Source organism: Podarcis muralis, chromosome 8 (assembly GCF_964188315.1).
Source record: "Podarcis muralis chromosome 8, rPodMur119.hap1.1, whole genome shotgun sequence".
Classification (NCBI taxonomy): Eukaryota; Metazoa; Chordata; class Lepidosauria; order Squamata; family Lacertidae; genus Podarcis; species Podarcis muralis.
The window spans coordinates 28,040,118-28,058,303 of record NC_135662.1 but is presented as its reverse complement, the minus strand read 5'-3'; the positions used below and the strand labels follow the sequence as shown (position 1 = coordinate 28,058,303).

Here is an 18,186-nt window from a genome sequence, read left to right as displayed (position 1 = left end):
TCCAGTATAGGGAACACAGTCTGTTAGCCAGATGCTAGACTCAGGGCTGGCCCTACCATTGGGCAAAGTGAGGTGACTGCCTCAGGTCATAAATCCTGGGGGACAGCAGAAGGAACTCCTTGTCTGTTCTTCTTAAACTCATTGGCCATTCCTGTCTGTTGGAGGACCAAGCAGTTAATGCTACCCTATACTGCCCTGCTGCCCTAGGTCTACTCAAGCATGCTATCATGCCTCCAGTGTTTTGTACATTGTTTTGCACATTGTACATCTTTTGTACATTGTTCTGTATTTTATAAATGTTAAGCTATGTATACATTTTTCAAAATAAATATTTGTAACAATGTTGTAGGTCTTAAGAAAGTGAACTATGACCAGTTGGACGCGTTATTGAGCATCAAGGGTCTTCAGAGATGGTAAGTTATCCGGTGAGTTTTGAGGAGGATGTTAACTGAAGCTCTTATTATGAAAGCAAAAATATAGTTTGATATGGAAGGTCTGTATAAAAACAGAACTGTTAAAATGGGGTGGGAGAGAGATAATCGTGTATTTATAACTACATTCAGATATACATGAATTAATATAGCTTTTTCTTTTTACTTGGGTGATTTCCCCATCATACTGAGCACAATCTTGAAGCTATGTACTGTGGCCAGGCAGATGCTAGGGTCTTCTCTGTATCTATGAACAGTGGCGTCGCAACAGTGGGGGGACGCGTGGTGCGCCCTGGGTTCCATGTCTGTGGGGGTGACAAGAAGTCACCCCGCGGGGGCTCGTGGCGGCATGAGCTGCCATCGCGCCGCCACATCTGCATGTGGAGGATCCTCCATTTGCAGCTTCAGCTGTAAGCAGAAGATCCCGGCGTCGGCGGCAAACCACTAAGTACAGCGCATGTGTGGCGTCACACGCATGCACTGTACGTAGCAGTTTGCTGCTGGTGCTGCTCCAGCACCATACGGACGGTGCCGGGATCCTCTGCTTGCGGCCGCAGGCACGAACAGAGGACCCTCCGCTTGCAGCTGTAGTGGCAATGGAGGGATCCTGGCACCGTCCGTACGGCGCTGGAGTGGTGCCGGCGGCAAACCGCCGCATGTGTGCCCTACGTAGCGACGCCTGCCCTGGGTGTCACGACGCCTTCTTTCGCCCCTGTCTATGAGGTCTTAGGCCTCATCTGCACTATACAGTCAAAGTAGTTTCATACCATTTTAAACAGTTATGGCTTCCCTTAAAGAATCCTGGGAAATGTCAATTATTAAGGGTGTTAAGAATTGTAGCCCCTCACAGAGCTACAATCCCCACCCCCAGTGATTTAACAATCCATCCCTCTTCCCAGAGGACTCTGGGAATTATGGCTCTGTTACATACACAGCGTGCATCCATTTTAAATTTACAAAATAGCTAGAATGGAATATTCAAAGACAATATTCACTGGGGAAATGGCACCTTCCTCCACTGCTGTGATCTCAATCCAGTTTGGAGTTCTCTATGGCTGCTGTTTGTTAAAAATAAAATAAAGAACTCTCAATGTCTTCTCTAGTTTGGTCTTGGTCTGTTTTCTGGCCATTGGTTTAACAAGCAGCAGTGTCAACATGAAAGCTGGCGTTGAGTGTTTGAGGCTGCTTATCAAAGGCCTCAATGTGGCACAATTCGATTGAAATGTCTTGAAGGGAGGCACAAACCCAGTAAGCTACATTGTTTGCTAAAAGCAACCACTCAAATGGAAACTGGAGATTTTAAGCACTTTGTGATGAGTAGCCTGCACAGATCATCGAGGAATGTGGCTAGGAATGAGAAAGCCTGAACATTTTCAGATCGATCAATCAAGACAAGTCTGAAGAAGATTAGTGCACTGGATCTCTTTAAAAAGGATGTAGTCTGTTGCTTTGTTCTGACACAGCTTTCCCCTCAGGCTGCAAGCACAAAGCTTGACAGTTTGCTCGAAATTTCTGAAGCCCAAGGAGATAGGTCTTCCTGAAATGCTGTAGATACAAATACATACACACTGCTAATTCTCCCCTGGCCTCCTCGCTGGCCCAAGTAGGACTAATTAAGCCAGCTAGCCCTGGTGACTATCTAATGCTTATTAGATGGATTTGCCCCAAATTGATTTCTGAACTTTGAATTTTATTGTTATTCATGTTTTTATACTGTCTTTTATGCAGCTTCTACAATTAAGTGTTTTAAATTTGTTGTTAGCCACCCTGAGCCCGGTTTTCTGAACCGGGAAGGGCGGGGTTCAAATAAAATTATTATTATTATTATTATTATTATTATTATTATTATTATTATTAATCAATGGCAAGGGACTTGGGGTAACAAATGCATCCATTCTGTTCATGCTTCTATGGAAATGGGACTAGTTTTGATTATTTACAGAGAAGGTTCCTACACCTGTGTAGATTAATAGAAACCTTCTGCTGCCCTGATTGGCTGTTGAATATAACAGCCAAAAGCTCTTTGGTGGATACATAGGAATCAAGGTCTTTTTGCTGCCCCCCCTGAAATATTTGAGGGGCCACCCACCAAAGTTGATGGGCATTGCCATTCAAATAGCATTCAAATCATCTTCCAGTGATCCATTTGTTCTAGTGTTATCTGGAATATACATTTACTTGGAAGATAATAATTCAAGAGAGCTCTTTGGTATAATCAATCAACTGCTTGGGGCCCCTTCCAAAATGGTTGCCTGACCTGCTAGAAAGTCAGCTATAACTATGATGAGATGCTTTCACAAATGCGTCCCCTCTGTAATCATGTTGGTAACAAACTTGATTTCTGAGTTGACATGACCCTTTGATAAATCATTGCCTCAACAGAGCACCAGTGTGGTGTAGTGGTTAAGAGCGGTAGTCTCGTAATCTGGGGAACCGGGTTCGCGTCTCCGCTCCTCCACATGCAGCTGCTGGGTGACCTTGGGCCAGTCACACTTCTTTGAAGTCTCTCAGCCCCACTCACCTCACAGAGTGTTTGTTGTGGGGGAGGAAGGGAAAGGAGATTGTTAGCCGCTTTGAGACTCCTGAAGGGGAGTGAAAGGCGGGATATCAAATCCAAACTCTTCTTCTTCTTCTTCTTCTACAAGGAATTACCTGTTGTGCAAATGTCTGTCTATGGAGTTTGAATTTAAAAACTGACTTAAAAATCACAGTGAGGTAGATGGGCTGAAGGATGTGAGCCTGAATAATTTATTGATGGCATAACCTTTGAATTCAGGACATTTCAGAACTGCATTTCTGCATAATTAAGGGCAATTTTCTTCAAGATAGAACATAATTAAAGAGGAAAATTCACTTGGGGTATATTTAGATGATGGTGACATTAGTTAGACACATATCAGACTGCACCTGCTGCCTTTTCTAATATGGAAGGCAGAGATTTACATTTTTCTCAGCCCCTAAGAGAAAGCTAAAACATTTAAAGGTGATAGAAGATATTGCCAACTTTTATTAATCCGAGAAACTGTACAAACAAAACAAAATGAACGAAAAATGTAAAGCCAGAACTCTTGCTTCAATTTCTCACGTCTGGCATGTTTCTGAAACATAACAACATTCTCTTTCTGTTTTGTATGGTAAGAGACATGTAACACCAAACCCAGATCATATATATAAATTAGACAAGGGATGGGGAATATTATGGAGACTGAGGGGCACCTTATCATGGGAATGTTCTCTCTCTGTGTGTGGCATTCTAGTTGCTGGAAGGGCAGAGGCAAAATTAGTCAAAATTGCTAACATAGGATTGCACTCTACCCACAGGAAGCATTGGGAAAGGTTAATTGGTGTACCTACTTTACCTAAGTAGATCGGTGTAATCTACTTTAACCCCCTCAGTTTATGATTATGAAAAAGTACTCAAACTGACTAATCACTTGTTCCAAAGTGGAGGAGTGATTTGCAGGAGAATATGTCCCAATCTTTGTATGGAGTCTCAACGTTGAGCAGGTTGACGAATGGAGAAGCAGGGGGGGGGGGGCAGAGCCCTCCAAGTGTTACTAAATGAATTCACACACTCATAAAGTTTTGCACTACTAATTTCTGAGCTAACCAAAAAGGCTCTGAACATTGCCCCAGCTGTTGTTAAATTTAGAACCACTAGATTGGGAAAATGACTAGTCATAATTCTTTTAGCTAATATGCTTCCATCACTCTATTTTTTGTTTTATTTAATACAGCTTCTCATTTAAATGCTTCATTGTTTTTATTTTGACAGTGGAATTGCTTGGTATAAATTGTTTTATGTTTGTGATCTTTAAGATGTATCTAATTTGATAGGGGTATTGCCCTGGTTTTATGTTGATAGTTTTTAGGCTGTATCTAATCTTAGTTATTCTTGGTTGAGCGAAGCAAGGCCTTTCATTTAACTAGCCTGTTGGTATGCCATTGTAATTGGATTGCAAACCAATAAGCAGTATGCACAACAGAATAGTTTAATAACTCCATTTAAATATAAGATATTGCAATGAAATGTGGCAATGCGTTCAGGGTACCACGCTCTCTTACAAATTCAAATGACAGATTTCTTTCACACTCAATACCAGGTTGAGACTCATGTCCATCTTCAAAGAGGGGCAGGAGGAAAAATTGAAAGTGCAATGTGAGAGACTGAAGACTGCCACATCAAGAGAGCTGAATGAGACTCGCTGTTTATGCTCAAAACAACATGCTTTATTTTAAGCATGAACCCCAGCTCAACTTACACATCCATTTTCAAGGCTGACAAAAAAGGTAGAAAAAACAATGCAGTGTGATGTGTCCCTTTGAAGATTGTGACACCGGAATGAAAGCTGGTGTGCATGTTCAAGGCAATTTTACTTTTCGCAGAACCCACACTCATTCTCAAGGAAGCTGAACACATGCGAAACACAGTGCAATGTAATTTGCTTGAAGACCGATACACTGGAGTGACAAAATGGAATCTACATTCAGAACAGCATGCTGTAATTCAACCCCCTCCATCCATTTTAAGAACAGTTTATTGAGAACTTGCCATATCAAAGAAAAACAAGCCAAGAACCCTTTAGAACTTGGAACATATGCACCTATACATTTGGGCTGCAGGTATCATAAGAGCAAAACAAGCAGACAACTGAAAACAAATGTACAGTCCATGGCACATGGATGCAAAAGAGATTGTAGCATGACACCTGAAGAACTGCCTTTCAAGTGCTAGTCATTATTGCACTATTACAGTGGTACTTCAGGTTAAGTACTTAATTCGTTCCGGAGGTCCATACTTAACCTGAAACTGTTCTTAACCTGAAGCACCACTTTAGCTAAGGGGCCTCCCGCTGCCGCCGCGCCACTGGAGCACGATTTCTGTTCTCATCCTGAAGCAAAGTTCTTAACCTGAAGCACTATTTCTGGGTTAGCGGAGTCTTTAACCTGAAGCGTATATAACCTGAAGCGTATGTAACCTGAGGTACCACTGTATATGAAGCTTCGTATAGACGGCTGGCCCTTTCATGAGGCAAATGGAGGCAATTGCTTCAGGTGGCAAGCATGGGGAGTGGAAATCTCCTTGTACTACTTGCCTTCACTACCTGGTCCTGCCATTTCCCACCTGCTGCCCCCTAAAGTTTAGGCAGCATTTTTAGTCAAAGCAGCAAACCATGACAGTGGCTCAGACACTCTCATGAAGCCCACGGAACTCAGTGTGGCTTACTTCTGAGCAGGCAAGCATAGGATTCTGATTTTAGCACTGCTATATTTGCTCATCATTGGTGTGGATGGTGGTTGACTCAGTGACCAGCACAACCTTACACCACCTTCAGGTAGTAAGCAGGATGTTGGATCACGTCAGCTGAACCTTATACTAGCTGAAGTACAAGCCTGGGACAAGTAACAGCATTGCCTAGAACTTTACTACTGAACAAAATAACCACTGTTTCCCTATTTCTCTTTAGGGATAATCCTTATACCACTGAAGATGCTCATCAAAAGTTCTTGGAAACTTATCCCAAAATATTCATTAAAGAAAAGGCCATATTGCCAGGGATTCCCGAAAAAAGAACAAAAGGGTAATTCATAGTTTAAACAATTCTGTATTTCATGTGAAAAAAGGTGAAGGCTAGGTAAGCCGACGAGGATATGAGGTCAGTCATCGCCACCACATGCCACAGACTAGCTGTGGAACACAAAGATTAGTAGCTAGTGGTAAATTCATTTTCTGCTTGAGCAGAAACATCTGTTTGTTGCTTCAAAATGCATTTGTCCTGCCTTTCAGAAAGTGATTGGTTGCATGCACCCTGTTCATAGTCCAAGTGCGCTGCAATTTTCTGAAAAGGATAATGATGGCAAATGTTTTTCTTCAGCGCTGGCTAAAATTCAATCCATGGATAGTGGTTGTTCTATAGCCATATGTACTTTTTGTTATCCAAATTAATGAAATCTTCCGTATTGCTGGCTTTTAGATTCTCCTGCAGTGCAGCTGAGTGTAGGAGAAAACAAAAAGCTGAAGACAATATGCAATTTAGAAGGAGTAGATGTTCATGCCACTTCTAGAAGCTTATACAGGGTTTAGAGAGTGTCACCTTTTCCAACTAACTTTCTATGGGGGATTGGGGGGGAGGGGCATTGCCCAATGCAGAACATCTGCTCCACAAGCAACAGGTTCCAGATTCAATCCCAGGCATCTCTAGGTACTGCTGGGAGTGCAGCCTGCCTGAAACCCTGGAGAGCCATTTCTAGTAGATGTCAGCAGTACAGAGCCAAATAGACCAATGGTCTGACTCAGTATAAAGCAGATTCCTGTGCTTCTAAATTTAATGTAAAGCAACATTCCATGTAAGGTTGGGAAAAACTTCTGAGGAAAAACAAAACACCTGAGGAATTTTGAGGGGACCCAAACATGTTTAAATCATGTAATTATTGAAGTTATTGCTGTACCTGGCCTGAAGTGAAAATGAGATGAGAATTTAGACATTCCTTCTCAAGTGAGGCAACTGAGCAATCTCAGGAGAACCCAGAAGAGTTCCTATGAGACTTCTTGCAGTGTGGTGTGGTGTTGGGGATGCTGCAGCTGGGAATGAAGGATACAGAAAATGTGGACCAGAAATTGAGAGCAGAAATTGCTCGAGTTTTGGGCTTCTTTACTTTGGGGAGTTAATTCATGTTATTACATTTCATTAAATAGTTGTGTGATATTGAAGCATTAGACATGAATTATACAACTGCACATCATAGTGAAGCGTTTCCAGGATTGCCAAGAGCTAATCTGCTCATTGAGACTCTGCTTTCTTCCCCTTTCTTCTCATCACTTCTGGGCTCCTCTTTCTTTTGCCCCATTGAACCCACCAACAGCTTATCCTTTGCATCCAGCGACTGCCTACAGCAAGGATGGGGAACCTGTGTCCCTCCAGTTGCTGTTGGGCTAAATCTTCCACCATCCCTGACCATTAGGCATGCTGGTTGGAGCTAAGGGGAACCATAATATTTAGGGATTGACACATTTGGCTATCTCTGATCTAACTTCATGATAGATCTAACTGAATATGCCAGGGAGTAAAGTTTGGCCCCTTTGCTTGCAGAAATTGTGCTCTGCTACGGTCCTCCCTGACTTTAGTCTACCCTGTGTAGTTACATCATCAAGTAAATCTGACTCCCATGTCCTCCCATACTTATCTCTATCCTGCTTATATCCTCTACATCAGGCATCCCAAACCTGCAACCCTCCAGATGTTTTGGCCAACAGCTCCCATGATCCCTAGCTAACAGGACCAGTGGTCAGGCATGATGGGAATTGTAGTCCAAAACATCTGGAGGGCCAAAGGTTGGGGATGCCTGCTCTACATTGACTGGTGGCAATTCATGTTATAAGCAGAGTGGAAAGCTGGTAGGACTTGGGGGAGTGATGATTCACACATGTCCTTTGTGATGTTAATGGATGGGAAGCCTGTGAGCCAGAAAGATTCAGAAGGAAAGAGGAAGAATGGGAAGCAGGATGTGGAAGATGTATTTTACATAATTTTGGTGTGTGCAGAGGTGGAATTCTAGCTTTGGCTGCATACTGCTAGTTCCCATTTAATCACTAAGCCTTGATAATATGAGGATTGCTGACTACTCTCTTTTACTTGGCAATTGTCTGGCTCATCTGGCAGAAGAACTTTGTCAAAACTAGGTGCTGATCTCAGGAAGTTATCTTTCACTTCCTTATAGACTCAGAGCCCAGCTGTGATGGGTCATTAATAATAATAATAAAAAAATAAGTGTCTGCTGCGTGCAATTGCAGGGGGAAAGCACCCATCCCTATGTGTGCGCATTCCTCACACATGACAATCTATACATGCCCTATGCTATAGAAGCTCTATTTGTCTAGGTAATTTTACAGTTGGCAGTCTTATAACACAAGATGAAATATGCCAGGAGGACAGCAAACTGCAACGAAAGAGCTCAGGTGCAACAGTGGTTAGGTTGCAGTTCAGCTCTAATAGTGGTAAAATGCCTCCCAAAAGAGGTAGTTATGATAAATCTGGTGATGCCATTGTAAATTTCATTTTTACTTTCTGCTCCTTGGGGGGGAAAATCAAGGAGGGTTATATATTTGCCACCACTCACATTGGTCAATGTTATTTAGCAAACAGGAATGCTTTGGAAGAAGATGATTACACAACAATATGACCTTTCTTTCCTGGGAACTTATCATTTAAAGTTTAATCTAGCCCAGTGTTTACAGAGATAGGATTTCTAGGTTACAGTGGACAGAAAGTCAATCTCTTTGCTTTCAGGAAAGCATTCAGTAAATTACGGCACTTAAAATTTTCTTCTCCTTATTTTTTAACAGAAAAGTAAGTTTTACAGATCAGCAAATTGCCCAATCTTTAAATGGGCGAAATATTTTAGCAGCTTAGACTTTCTTCCTTGCTGATGCACCAAAATTCTTATTTTAATAGATACTTTGAATTACTTTTAAGTACCGCTATGCACTCAGAGTAATTTTGCATACAAGTGAGCTGAGGATCAATGCAATCAGCTAATAAGATTATACACATTAACTGTAAAGCAATATGCTGTAAGGGGACAAGGCAGATGCATACAAGATTGAATTTATTGCCTGATTCACTGTTGCAGTAATGTTCTGTGGATTTTTAAAATTTTATTTTGCTGGAATTGTGTTTTTCTATATATATATATTTGGGGGAGGAGAGAAATGAGACTACATGCACTGAAGGCAAACTGCAGCAGACCATCTGAGAAGAGTCATCTTAATAAACAAAATGTTATCGCATCACCAGTGCTACCCTTTTACAGAACTTTACAGTGAAGAAACAGTGCCCTAATGTAGTATTCTGCCCATCCTGGGATGCAGGGGTTTAGTTTGGTACCAAGTTGAGCAGCATGGTTTCTATCAAAGCAGAACGATGGGAAGGGGAGAGAAATACAGTGCTGACCCCAAAGGTTTGCCTCTGTAGTTAGTGCTCCTCTTCAGATTCAGTCAAATGAAACCTTGGTTATGTTGACCTACATACAGCAGTTGCCAATATGGTGCACATGGGCACCAGTGTGCCTCTTAGTACTTCCTATGACACACACAAGGACTCAGTAAATACCACCTCAAAAATCTACAATGCTTGAGATACCTTTGAATTGGAAAACGTGTCTTTTCCCTCTCACTATTATCCTTATCAGCTCTGTGAGGTAGGTTAGGCTGAGAGCTGCTGATTGGCCCAAGGTCCTCCAGCAAGTTTGATTAAACCTGGGCTACTCTTCCCATCATCAAGACCTGGGAAGGTGAGGTAGATAACTTCAAGGCTCACAAGCTGGGACTTGTGTTCTGTGATTTTAGAGGCTGATGCCATTTTAATCCATACTAAAAGACCAAAGGAAAGGAGAAGCTCATTTTCAACTGGTGTATAATTATAATTAATGCTGTTCCAACATGTCCTTTTTACTTGAATTTGCTATTTATTTGCCTATGTGATATTGTATTCAAATGCTTTCTTTTAAAAAACTCCATCTGATAAATTTATCAGTGCTGCAATAGTAGCAAGAGTAATCTGCTAACTCAAAAGTCTACTGCAATAGCATAGCAGATACGAAGGAAACCTACACTTGAATTTTGTGAAATACGTAAATGTTTATGCTGGACCAAAGGATGAGAAATTGGACTACTGTTAGATGAATTATAGAAAATTCTTAGAGATATAAACCTATAAGCCTGCCTTATATTGAGTTAGACTGCTGGTCCATCTAGCCCTGTTGTCTGCTCTGAGGCGCCATCTGCTTTTACATTCAAAGCAATATCATGGCACTTGAATTCTCGGAACTATAATTTGCTAAGGGTGCTGAGAGTTGTCATGAGAATCCTGTTCCTTTTACAGAACTATAATTCTCAGAGATCCCAAGAAAGGGAGTGATTATTAAACTACTCTGAGTCTTGTAGCATTGTGAGGGGAATGGGTGATCGCCTGACAACTCTTAGCAGCCTTAACAAATGACAGTTCCCAGGATCCTCTGAGGGATGGCACGGCAGTTTGAAGTAGTGTGATACTGCTTTAAATGTATAGTGCAGATGGAGTCAGACTAGCAGCAGATCTCCAAAAGGGCAGGGTTTCTCAGCTTTGCTACCTGAATTCTTCTTCTTCTTCTTCTTCTTCTTCTTCTTCTTCTTCTTCTTCTTCTTCTTCTTCTTCTTCTTCTTCTTCTTCTAATTAGAAGTCCCAGGGAATGAATTTAGGACCTTGTGCACACAAAACACACACCCCACCACGGAGATATGGTTCATTCTCCAAAAGGCCAAGTTCCTATTGGTGTTCCACCAGCCTGTGGGGAGATGGAATGTGCAAAATGCCCCTGGAAAAAGGTTGCTAACCATGCCAACATTATTTTGGCTTCCCTCAAAATTCTTCAGATGATTTGCATAAGAAAGAAACACAACATTTGCTTCAGATTTTGCTTTGGGCAAAACCCAGTGATAATGGAGTGATGTGCAGAATGCCTGGAAAAGTTTTGTGTCTCTTACTTAAACTCTTCTGGCTTGCCTCAGAATCCCTCAGAAGTTTTGCCTGAGGAGGAACTCCCAATTTTGCTTTGAATGATTAGTAACATCTCTGTGGGAACCCTTGGTTCCTCACAAATGCCGTGGTATAAGCATGTGAACCTATTAACCTAATAAATCCTGCCCTATTTTCCTAGAAGTTACATGATGAGTTTGCTCTAAATCTAACATTCTGTTTCTCCTTTTTGTCCCTAGGTTACATTCCTGTGAGCTTGGCAAAGGCACTGTACCTAGCAAAGGTTCTCACAACATATCCATCTATTTAGATTTGATTAAAAAATGCCAGAAGTTACGTTCTGGTTCTCCAGAATTCGTAGAGAAGTTGAACACCCTAATAAAGATACTCAGGAAGATGTAAGTATTAAATTCATTCTTGGCCTTCTGCCCTTTCCAGCTCAGTTCTAAGGTCCTTCAAATATACAACATGAACTGGCCTGAAAAGTTAGCAGTGAAACTTATATGGCAGGGATAGGGAAACTGTGGCCCACCAGATGTTGTTGGACTCCAATTCCCATCAGCCCTGGCCAGATTGCCAGTGGTCAGTTGTAGTCCAGAAACATCTGGAGGGCCAACCCTGTTGTAGGGGTATATTCTTGTGGATGCATCCTAATCACATTGCTTTGAATGAATTGCTTTGCCCATGCCATCTTCTAGATGGTTCGCCTTTAAATGGCGCTGTGCACTTTGAGGCAGGGATCTCAAGTGCTAAAGCTAGCAAATGCATTATCATTCCAGCAAAAGAGCTGTGTTTTGTTTTCGGTTAGATTTTAAGTATTAGTAGCTAATACTTATCCCCTACCAAGGCAAAGTGCATTTATACAAATTTCTACTTTGCTAATTTATGTCACTTTAAAGTTCCATGTACATTGAGGGCAATATGTTGTTATTTACAATCGGCCCTATGACTTGAGCAAGAGATGTTGAAAAATGCGTAGTTATAGTCTCAGCCGCAAGGCACTTGCTTGGGTGACACATATACTAAAATTGGAATGATAGTGAGGAGATTAACTTGGTCCTGGTGCAAAGATGACACACAAATTCATGAAGCATCCTATATTTTTATACTGTCTGAGGAGAAAAGCAGTTACCCCAGTGTGTATGCCATGTTCCCATGAGCAATGTTGGTGTGAAGCAGAGCTATGTACCTCTCTTGTGGCTTTTTAGAAGGCTGACAGGGCAACTCTCACAGCAGAGGATCCAAAATTAGATCACCACTGTTTAATAAAGTAGCCAAAGTGTGTGGAGACATCTGATCAGGATTGTGACACTGGATGATGGACAGTTACCCTTTCCCCCAAGGTCATGGTCCCAAGGAAAGACCACCCTGAAAGCTATTTGCCCTACAAGGGGGGGGGGACCTGAGGATACAAGCATTGTCCTCCTTGTAGGGCAAATAGCAGTTTGGAGGGCGATTTTAACCAGGAAAGTGACACAGGGGCTGTTAGATCTCACCACTGACACAGCTCCTTTTCAAAAGTGGCAGGAGATTCAGTCACAGGTCTCAAGCCCCAAGAGACATTTTTTATTGTCCTTTGATGGGATGGCATGACTGCCAATAGGAAGTATCTGTGTGCTCTTGTTTGCTGGCTTTTTTGTGGCATGCATTGTCTCATTGTAGCTGAGCAGTTTTCATGATTTTAGTTCAATGTTTCAGTAGGATGGTTTGAACAGTTTGCTTGCATTCTATTATTTTATGTGAGTTGCCTTTTGATATGTTGGGGTCTGAATGTGGGGTGGAAATATATAAGTAAAGAATAATGGTGAATACGCAGTCATGATAGTTCCACCACTAGATCACGCATCTATGCCAACTAGATAATCAGGGAACAACTTTGCCCTTAGATCTGATTCTGAATAGTACTAGCTCTGATGTTGTTTCCTTTTGTAGGTGTTTATTCTAACACTTGTCCTGTCCTGTATATGTTGTAGCATCTCCAGGGCTGTCTTAAGCATATGCGGCGCCGGGGTGGAAAGATCCGCCCCCGCCCCAGGTTGCCCAGTCCCAGGTGTGCAGGAGGGCAGAGCTGGCTGGCCACCTCAGCGTCTCGCTGGCTCGGTCACCCCCAAACTCGTGGCGCAGAGCTGCCCGCAGCAGAAGAGCCCGCTGCAGCACTCTGAGTGATGGGTGGGCTCTTCCCCGGACTCAACTCTCAGGCCCCAGACTCTCAGGCTGGCACCCCTGAGAGCCTGGCGCCCGAGTGCCACGCACCCCTAGCGCCTATGGGTAAGACGGCCCTGAGCATCACTACCTGTGATTCTTGAAGGTTTCTCTCTCTCAATATTCTCTCTCAACTGTAAATGACGGAGCAATCTCTATTTTCATGTTTGCAAGTCATGTTGTACTGTTTAATTTCCAAATGTTAATTAACCTGCCCTCCAGTAATGTCAGCTGCTGTTGCTGCCACCACTGCTGCAGCTAGCTTGTCTGTCTGCCTCGGTGCCAGCGGTGGGGGAATGCAGCATCAGTCTGTCAGCACTTGGGCACATATGTTGTCTCCATGCTGTGCATCAGGTTCAGGTGCCAAAATAAGGTGTTAACAGTTATTAGGTCTGAGGGTTTGGGGGTGGGGGGCTTGCTGAATGGTGGCTATGATCATAGAGGCACATGGCAAGCCAGAATGCATACTCTGCTTAATCTCAGAACTGCACTACAGCTGTCAAAGGGAAGCCAGTTTGAGATTCCTATAATTCAGTTAAATGGGGATTGATAACATACCTAGCCTATTATATCTATTGGAATTAAAATTGGCATTCTCTTTACTTGCCCTTCCTTACCCTATTTCCCTGCTCACATTTTTAAAAATACTATTTTTCAGTAGGAAAACAATTTATTTTCTGCGCTCCTGAATTTATATTCTCCTGAATTTATATTCTGAATTTATATTGTATCCTGAATTTATATTCTGAATTTATATTCTCACAAGGTGCGGTGGAACCATAAAACCACAGATCTAAAACTCTGGGTTGGAACCAGACTTGCCTTTCCATGTGTTTCCATTTATGGAAGGAACCTTGATCCACTGGAGGAGACGTGAATATGGCTCAGGCATAGGCAAACTTGGCCCTCCAGATGTTTTGGGACTACAACTCCCATCATCCCTGACCACTGGTCCTGTTAGCTAGGGATGATGGGATTTGTAGTCCCATAACATCTGGAGGGTCAAGTTTGCCTATGCCTGATATAGCTGATTGCCACCTTCTCCCTGCAGCAGTCATACTGTTGTGTGTTCTCTGACCCTCTGAAGCAACCCTTGTGGGAGCAAAGGAGGCTAAAGGAATTGGCCAAATTTACTTCTCCTTTCCTCCTGTGGAGAAACTTGTGGGTAGAGTTTGCCACAGTCAGGATCCAACCCAATGGCTCAGAGACCGAGTACACATCATATGTTGAAAAGCATGTGTCCACTCCCTTTAATAATCCTTGAAAGGGTAGTTTACTCCCCACAGACCTACAGTTCTCAGCACCCTTAACCTATTACAGTTCCCAGGAGTCTGGCAGAAGGTGCTTTAAAAAAGAAAGAAACAGATTTGGTCAAGTGAATTGCTTTTTTTAAAAAATAAATAAATCCAGAAGTCGATTTGAATCCCCTTCCCCAACCATCTTCTCTACAGAGATGAACTCATAACTAGCTGTGAAGAAAATTCAGCTTGAGCTTTCAGCACATCTTGTGCTGCAAATTCCCTTGCCTCATCCATCTGCCAGAGAATTTCAGGCCCTCCAGAGAGTGATGCCTGGAACATGATTTCTTCCTTGCTCCCATCAATTAACAGGTTTCCCTCTGAGAATATGGTGGAACTGAAGATAATTCTGTTTCTGTGCCATGTAGATGCAAAGTTTTTTCACACACAAAAAAAGACTTCAAGGAGTTTTCCCTTAAAAATAAGAATGCTGTAGCTTAAACTTGGATCAATTTTATTTTATTTTTTTGCTGGAGTTATAGCATTTAAAGGAACAAGGTGTTCCACCAAGGAATCCTTTTTGTTTTAGGATTTTGGGATTGGGGGTTTTGAAAAATGCAGATAGCCCAAGGAATGGATGGTCTGTGGGTGGTATCCAATGACTTCCCCACCCTCACCCCACATGCTCCACATGCCCCCCCATCTGCTCCATATAATTGGGGGAAACCCCTGCGCAGAATTAGGTGGGGCACTGTTGGAGAGAAGGTGCTGTTCTTTGTCTTTCCCCCATCTGTTAATTCTCTCCCAGTTTATGCCTTAATCAGCAGGGGGGCTTAAAAACAAAATTCATGTGAATTCATAAGTATTCTGGGTGTATTTCCTCACAACATGCATTTCTAAGTATATTTTCTTTCACAGTTAGCATTTCTAGATACATTTTATCCCCAAATACACATGTTTATGTACATTTAGTATGTTTTTGAGCAGAGAGCTACATCACAAAATTTAGAAAAGGGCATATTCTGAAGGACAACTGTGTTCTGATCGGCACATCAAGTCAGGAGTAATAATAATAATAATAATAATAATAATAATAATAATAATAATAATAATAATTTATTTATACCCCACCCATCTGGCTGGGTTTCCCCAACCTCTCTGGGTGGCTTCCAACAAAATATTTAAATACAGTAGTCTCTGGGTCTTCTAAGTTTGTACTGGAGTTCACCAAAAAATGAATTCCTCAAGCATTATTTGATGGCCTAGAGAAAAATAGTGCAGGACCATGAACAGTATTCTATGATTTCAAGGTTCTTGTATTTATTTATAAGACCTTTAACAACGTGGGTGCAGCCCTCAGGGACTGCCTGATTCTGTATATCTAGGGCTTTTTTCACCCAGAACCCACCGGAACTCAGTTCCAGCACCTCTGAGGTAGGCGCCATTGCCATTACAGTGGTGCCTCGGGTTACAGACGCTTCAGGTTACAGACTCCACTAACCCAGAAATAGTACCTTGGGTTAAGAACTTTGCTTCAGGATGAGAACAGAAATCGCGCGGCTGCGGTGCGGTGGCAGTGGGAGGCCCCATTAGCTAAAGTGGTACCTCAGGTTAAGAAGAGTTTCAGGTTAAGATCGGACTTCCAGAACGAATTAAGTTCTTAACCCGAGGTACCACTGTATAAGAGAACAAGAGATGAGTTCATGGAGAGTTCTGGCACTTCTTTTTCTAGAGAAATAGCACTCATTATATCCCTGCTTAATCACTGGAGTTTTGGGGGGCAAGTCACTGTTAGTGGTCTTCCATGGCTCAGATGCACAGCTTGGAACCACAAGAAGCTATGCATTCGGTATTGTGGACCCAATCTTGTTTCCAACAGTTGAGGTCCGGCAGGCCCCCTCCCTGCAGAACCTCTGGTGCTTATTGAAGACTTCTTTAAAGCATTGCATCCAGATTATAATTTTAATTCATTTTCGGTCTTACTGTATTGTGTCTCCTGTGCAGCACTTTAGAGACTACTGAGATTAAGCGGTATACAAACTTTTGAAATAAAGTACCGTATTTTTTGCCCTATAGGACGCACCGGCCCATAGGACGCACCTAGTTTTTTGAGGGGAAATAAAGAAAAAAAAATTATTTCCCCCCCAGCCGCGGCTTCAGCGCACCCCGCGCTCTGGGCAGCAGGCTGCTATCTGCAGCCTAGGGAGCCCTGTGGGAACTCTCGTGGGCTCCCCAGGCTTGCTGATAGCTTCCTGAAGCCTGGAGAGCGAGAGGGGTCGGTGCGCACCGATCCCTCTCGCTCTCCAAGCTTCAGCGAAAGCCTGCATTCGCCCCATAGGATGCACACAGATTTCCCCTTCATTTTTGGAGGGGAAAAAGTGCGTCCTATAGGGTGAAAAAGACAGTAAGTAAATGATTTCACTGCATACCTGGAGAGAACTTTGGAAGCATCTCATCTACTTTTGGTCTCTGCTGAGCTCGTTTATCTGGATTCTTTTTGGGTCATTGAAATGAATGGGAAGACAGTGGAAAACATTTCCTACATTGACACTTCTGGTTGCAGAATAGAACAAACACCAAGTTTTGTAATAGCAGAGACAGTGTGTGTGTGTGTGTGTGTGTGTGTGTGTGTGTGTGTACGTGTACAGTATTAGAGCAACACCAGTATGCAAACTATCTTACATACTAGTGCCAAACCAAGACAGCTTCCACCTAATTTATAGTAGAAATGGGAGTTGCGACAGAAAGCAGCAGAAGTAATGTAATTTTATGCATGCTTGCTTTACTTACTATCAGTGGCTGATATTTCCAAATTATTCTTTTCCTATTAAAATAAAAGCAACTCAAGAGTAACATGCCTCCAATTGGCAAGCAACTTTTGTGTCTCCAGTTGGCAAGAGCTTCTGAATAACAAAACAATGCTTTTTAAAAAGTGATTATTTCCAGCGGTAAGGTAGCAGACATGGATTGCTGGGTGAGGTGGAGTTGCTACACTAGTTTCCTGGTGGGCCATTTCCTTTCCCCTAAGCATTTGTAACCCAGGACAACTTTGCTCTGCTCCCCCCAAAAGGAGGCCCTGTTTCTCACATTGTAATTCAGAAGAACTGGCAGCTGAAGAACGTGGTCCTTGCATGAAAAAACACAAACAATGCTTTTTGTTTCATGACATTCCAGTGACTTTTGTTCCAGCCTTTAGTATGCAAAGAATTGACTTCAAAAGGAACCCATAATTACTATATTGTATGTCTTTAATCTACAGGATGAAAAAAAAATAATACATGCCACCCACAAGATGCTTGTTAGGGGAAGCATTATTTTTTAATTCCTTTAGAATTTATTCCGTAATCAAAGGAGAGAGGTTTAAGAACAGCATGAGAAAGAGTCTTTCATATTTTATCCCTGCAACACTAACATTTTGTAGTCTATTATTCTGCAATGATAACAAGACCCTTTTGAATTGTTTAAAATTTAATTGGCCAAGTTATTAAGCTGTGAAAATCTTTCTCTCCATAGTGTGGGACAAGTGAGAGTTGTAACTCTGGGTTCAGCCATTTGAAGCCAGCTGGAGAGGAAGATTAGTGCCATTAAAATAATCACTTTCTCACATTAAAAAATATTCTATGGGCCGTGTGTGTGTGTGTGTGTGTGTGTGTGTGTGTGTGAATAGTGTGTGTGAAGAGTCCTGAGGAAACAGTCTAGGTGCCCAGCAACATTAGTCCAGTTTCCTACAGTTATGGCTCCAGCCTTAAGCTCAGAGTCAGAGGAGGAAGGGATGGACTTTGATAATCTTTGGTAACATGA

General features: G+C 42.3%; 1 protein-coding gene and 1 non-coding gene across 2 annotated transcripts in view; both read left to right on the top strand.

Moving 5' to 3' along the window:
* Positions 1-306: 306 nt before the first annotated feature.
* CNBD1 (cyclic nucleotide binding domain containing 1) overlaps positions 307-18,186 on the top strand; it is a 97,939-nt gene continuing 80,059 nt past the window's right edge. Inside the window, exons 1-3 of the mRNA XM_077933623.1 lie at positions 307-413; positions 5,900-6,013; positions 11,185-11,343. Coding sequence (XP_077789749.1) covers positions 307-413; positions 5,900-6,013; positions 11,185-11,343 — 380 coding nt within the window. The remainder of the gene's footprint in view (positions 414-5,899; positions 6,014-11,184; positions 11,344-18,186) is intronic.
* Positions 11,948-12,050, top strand: LOC114601445 (U6 spliceosomal RNA). Its single transcript, XR_003707766.1, has one exon. It is a non-coding gene; the product is annotated as a U6 spliceosomal RNA (small nuclear RNA).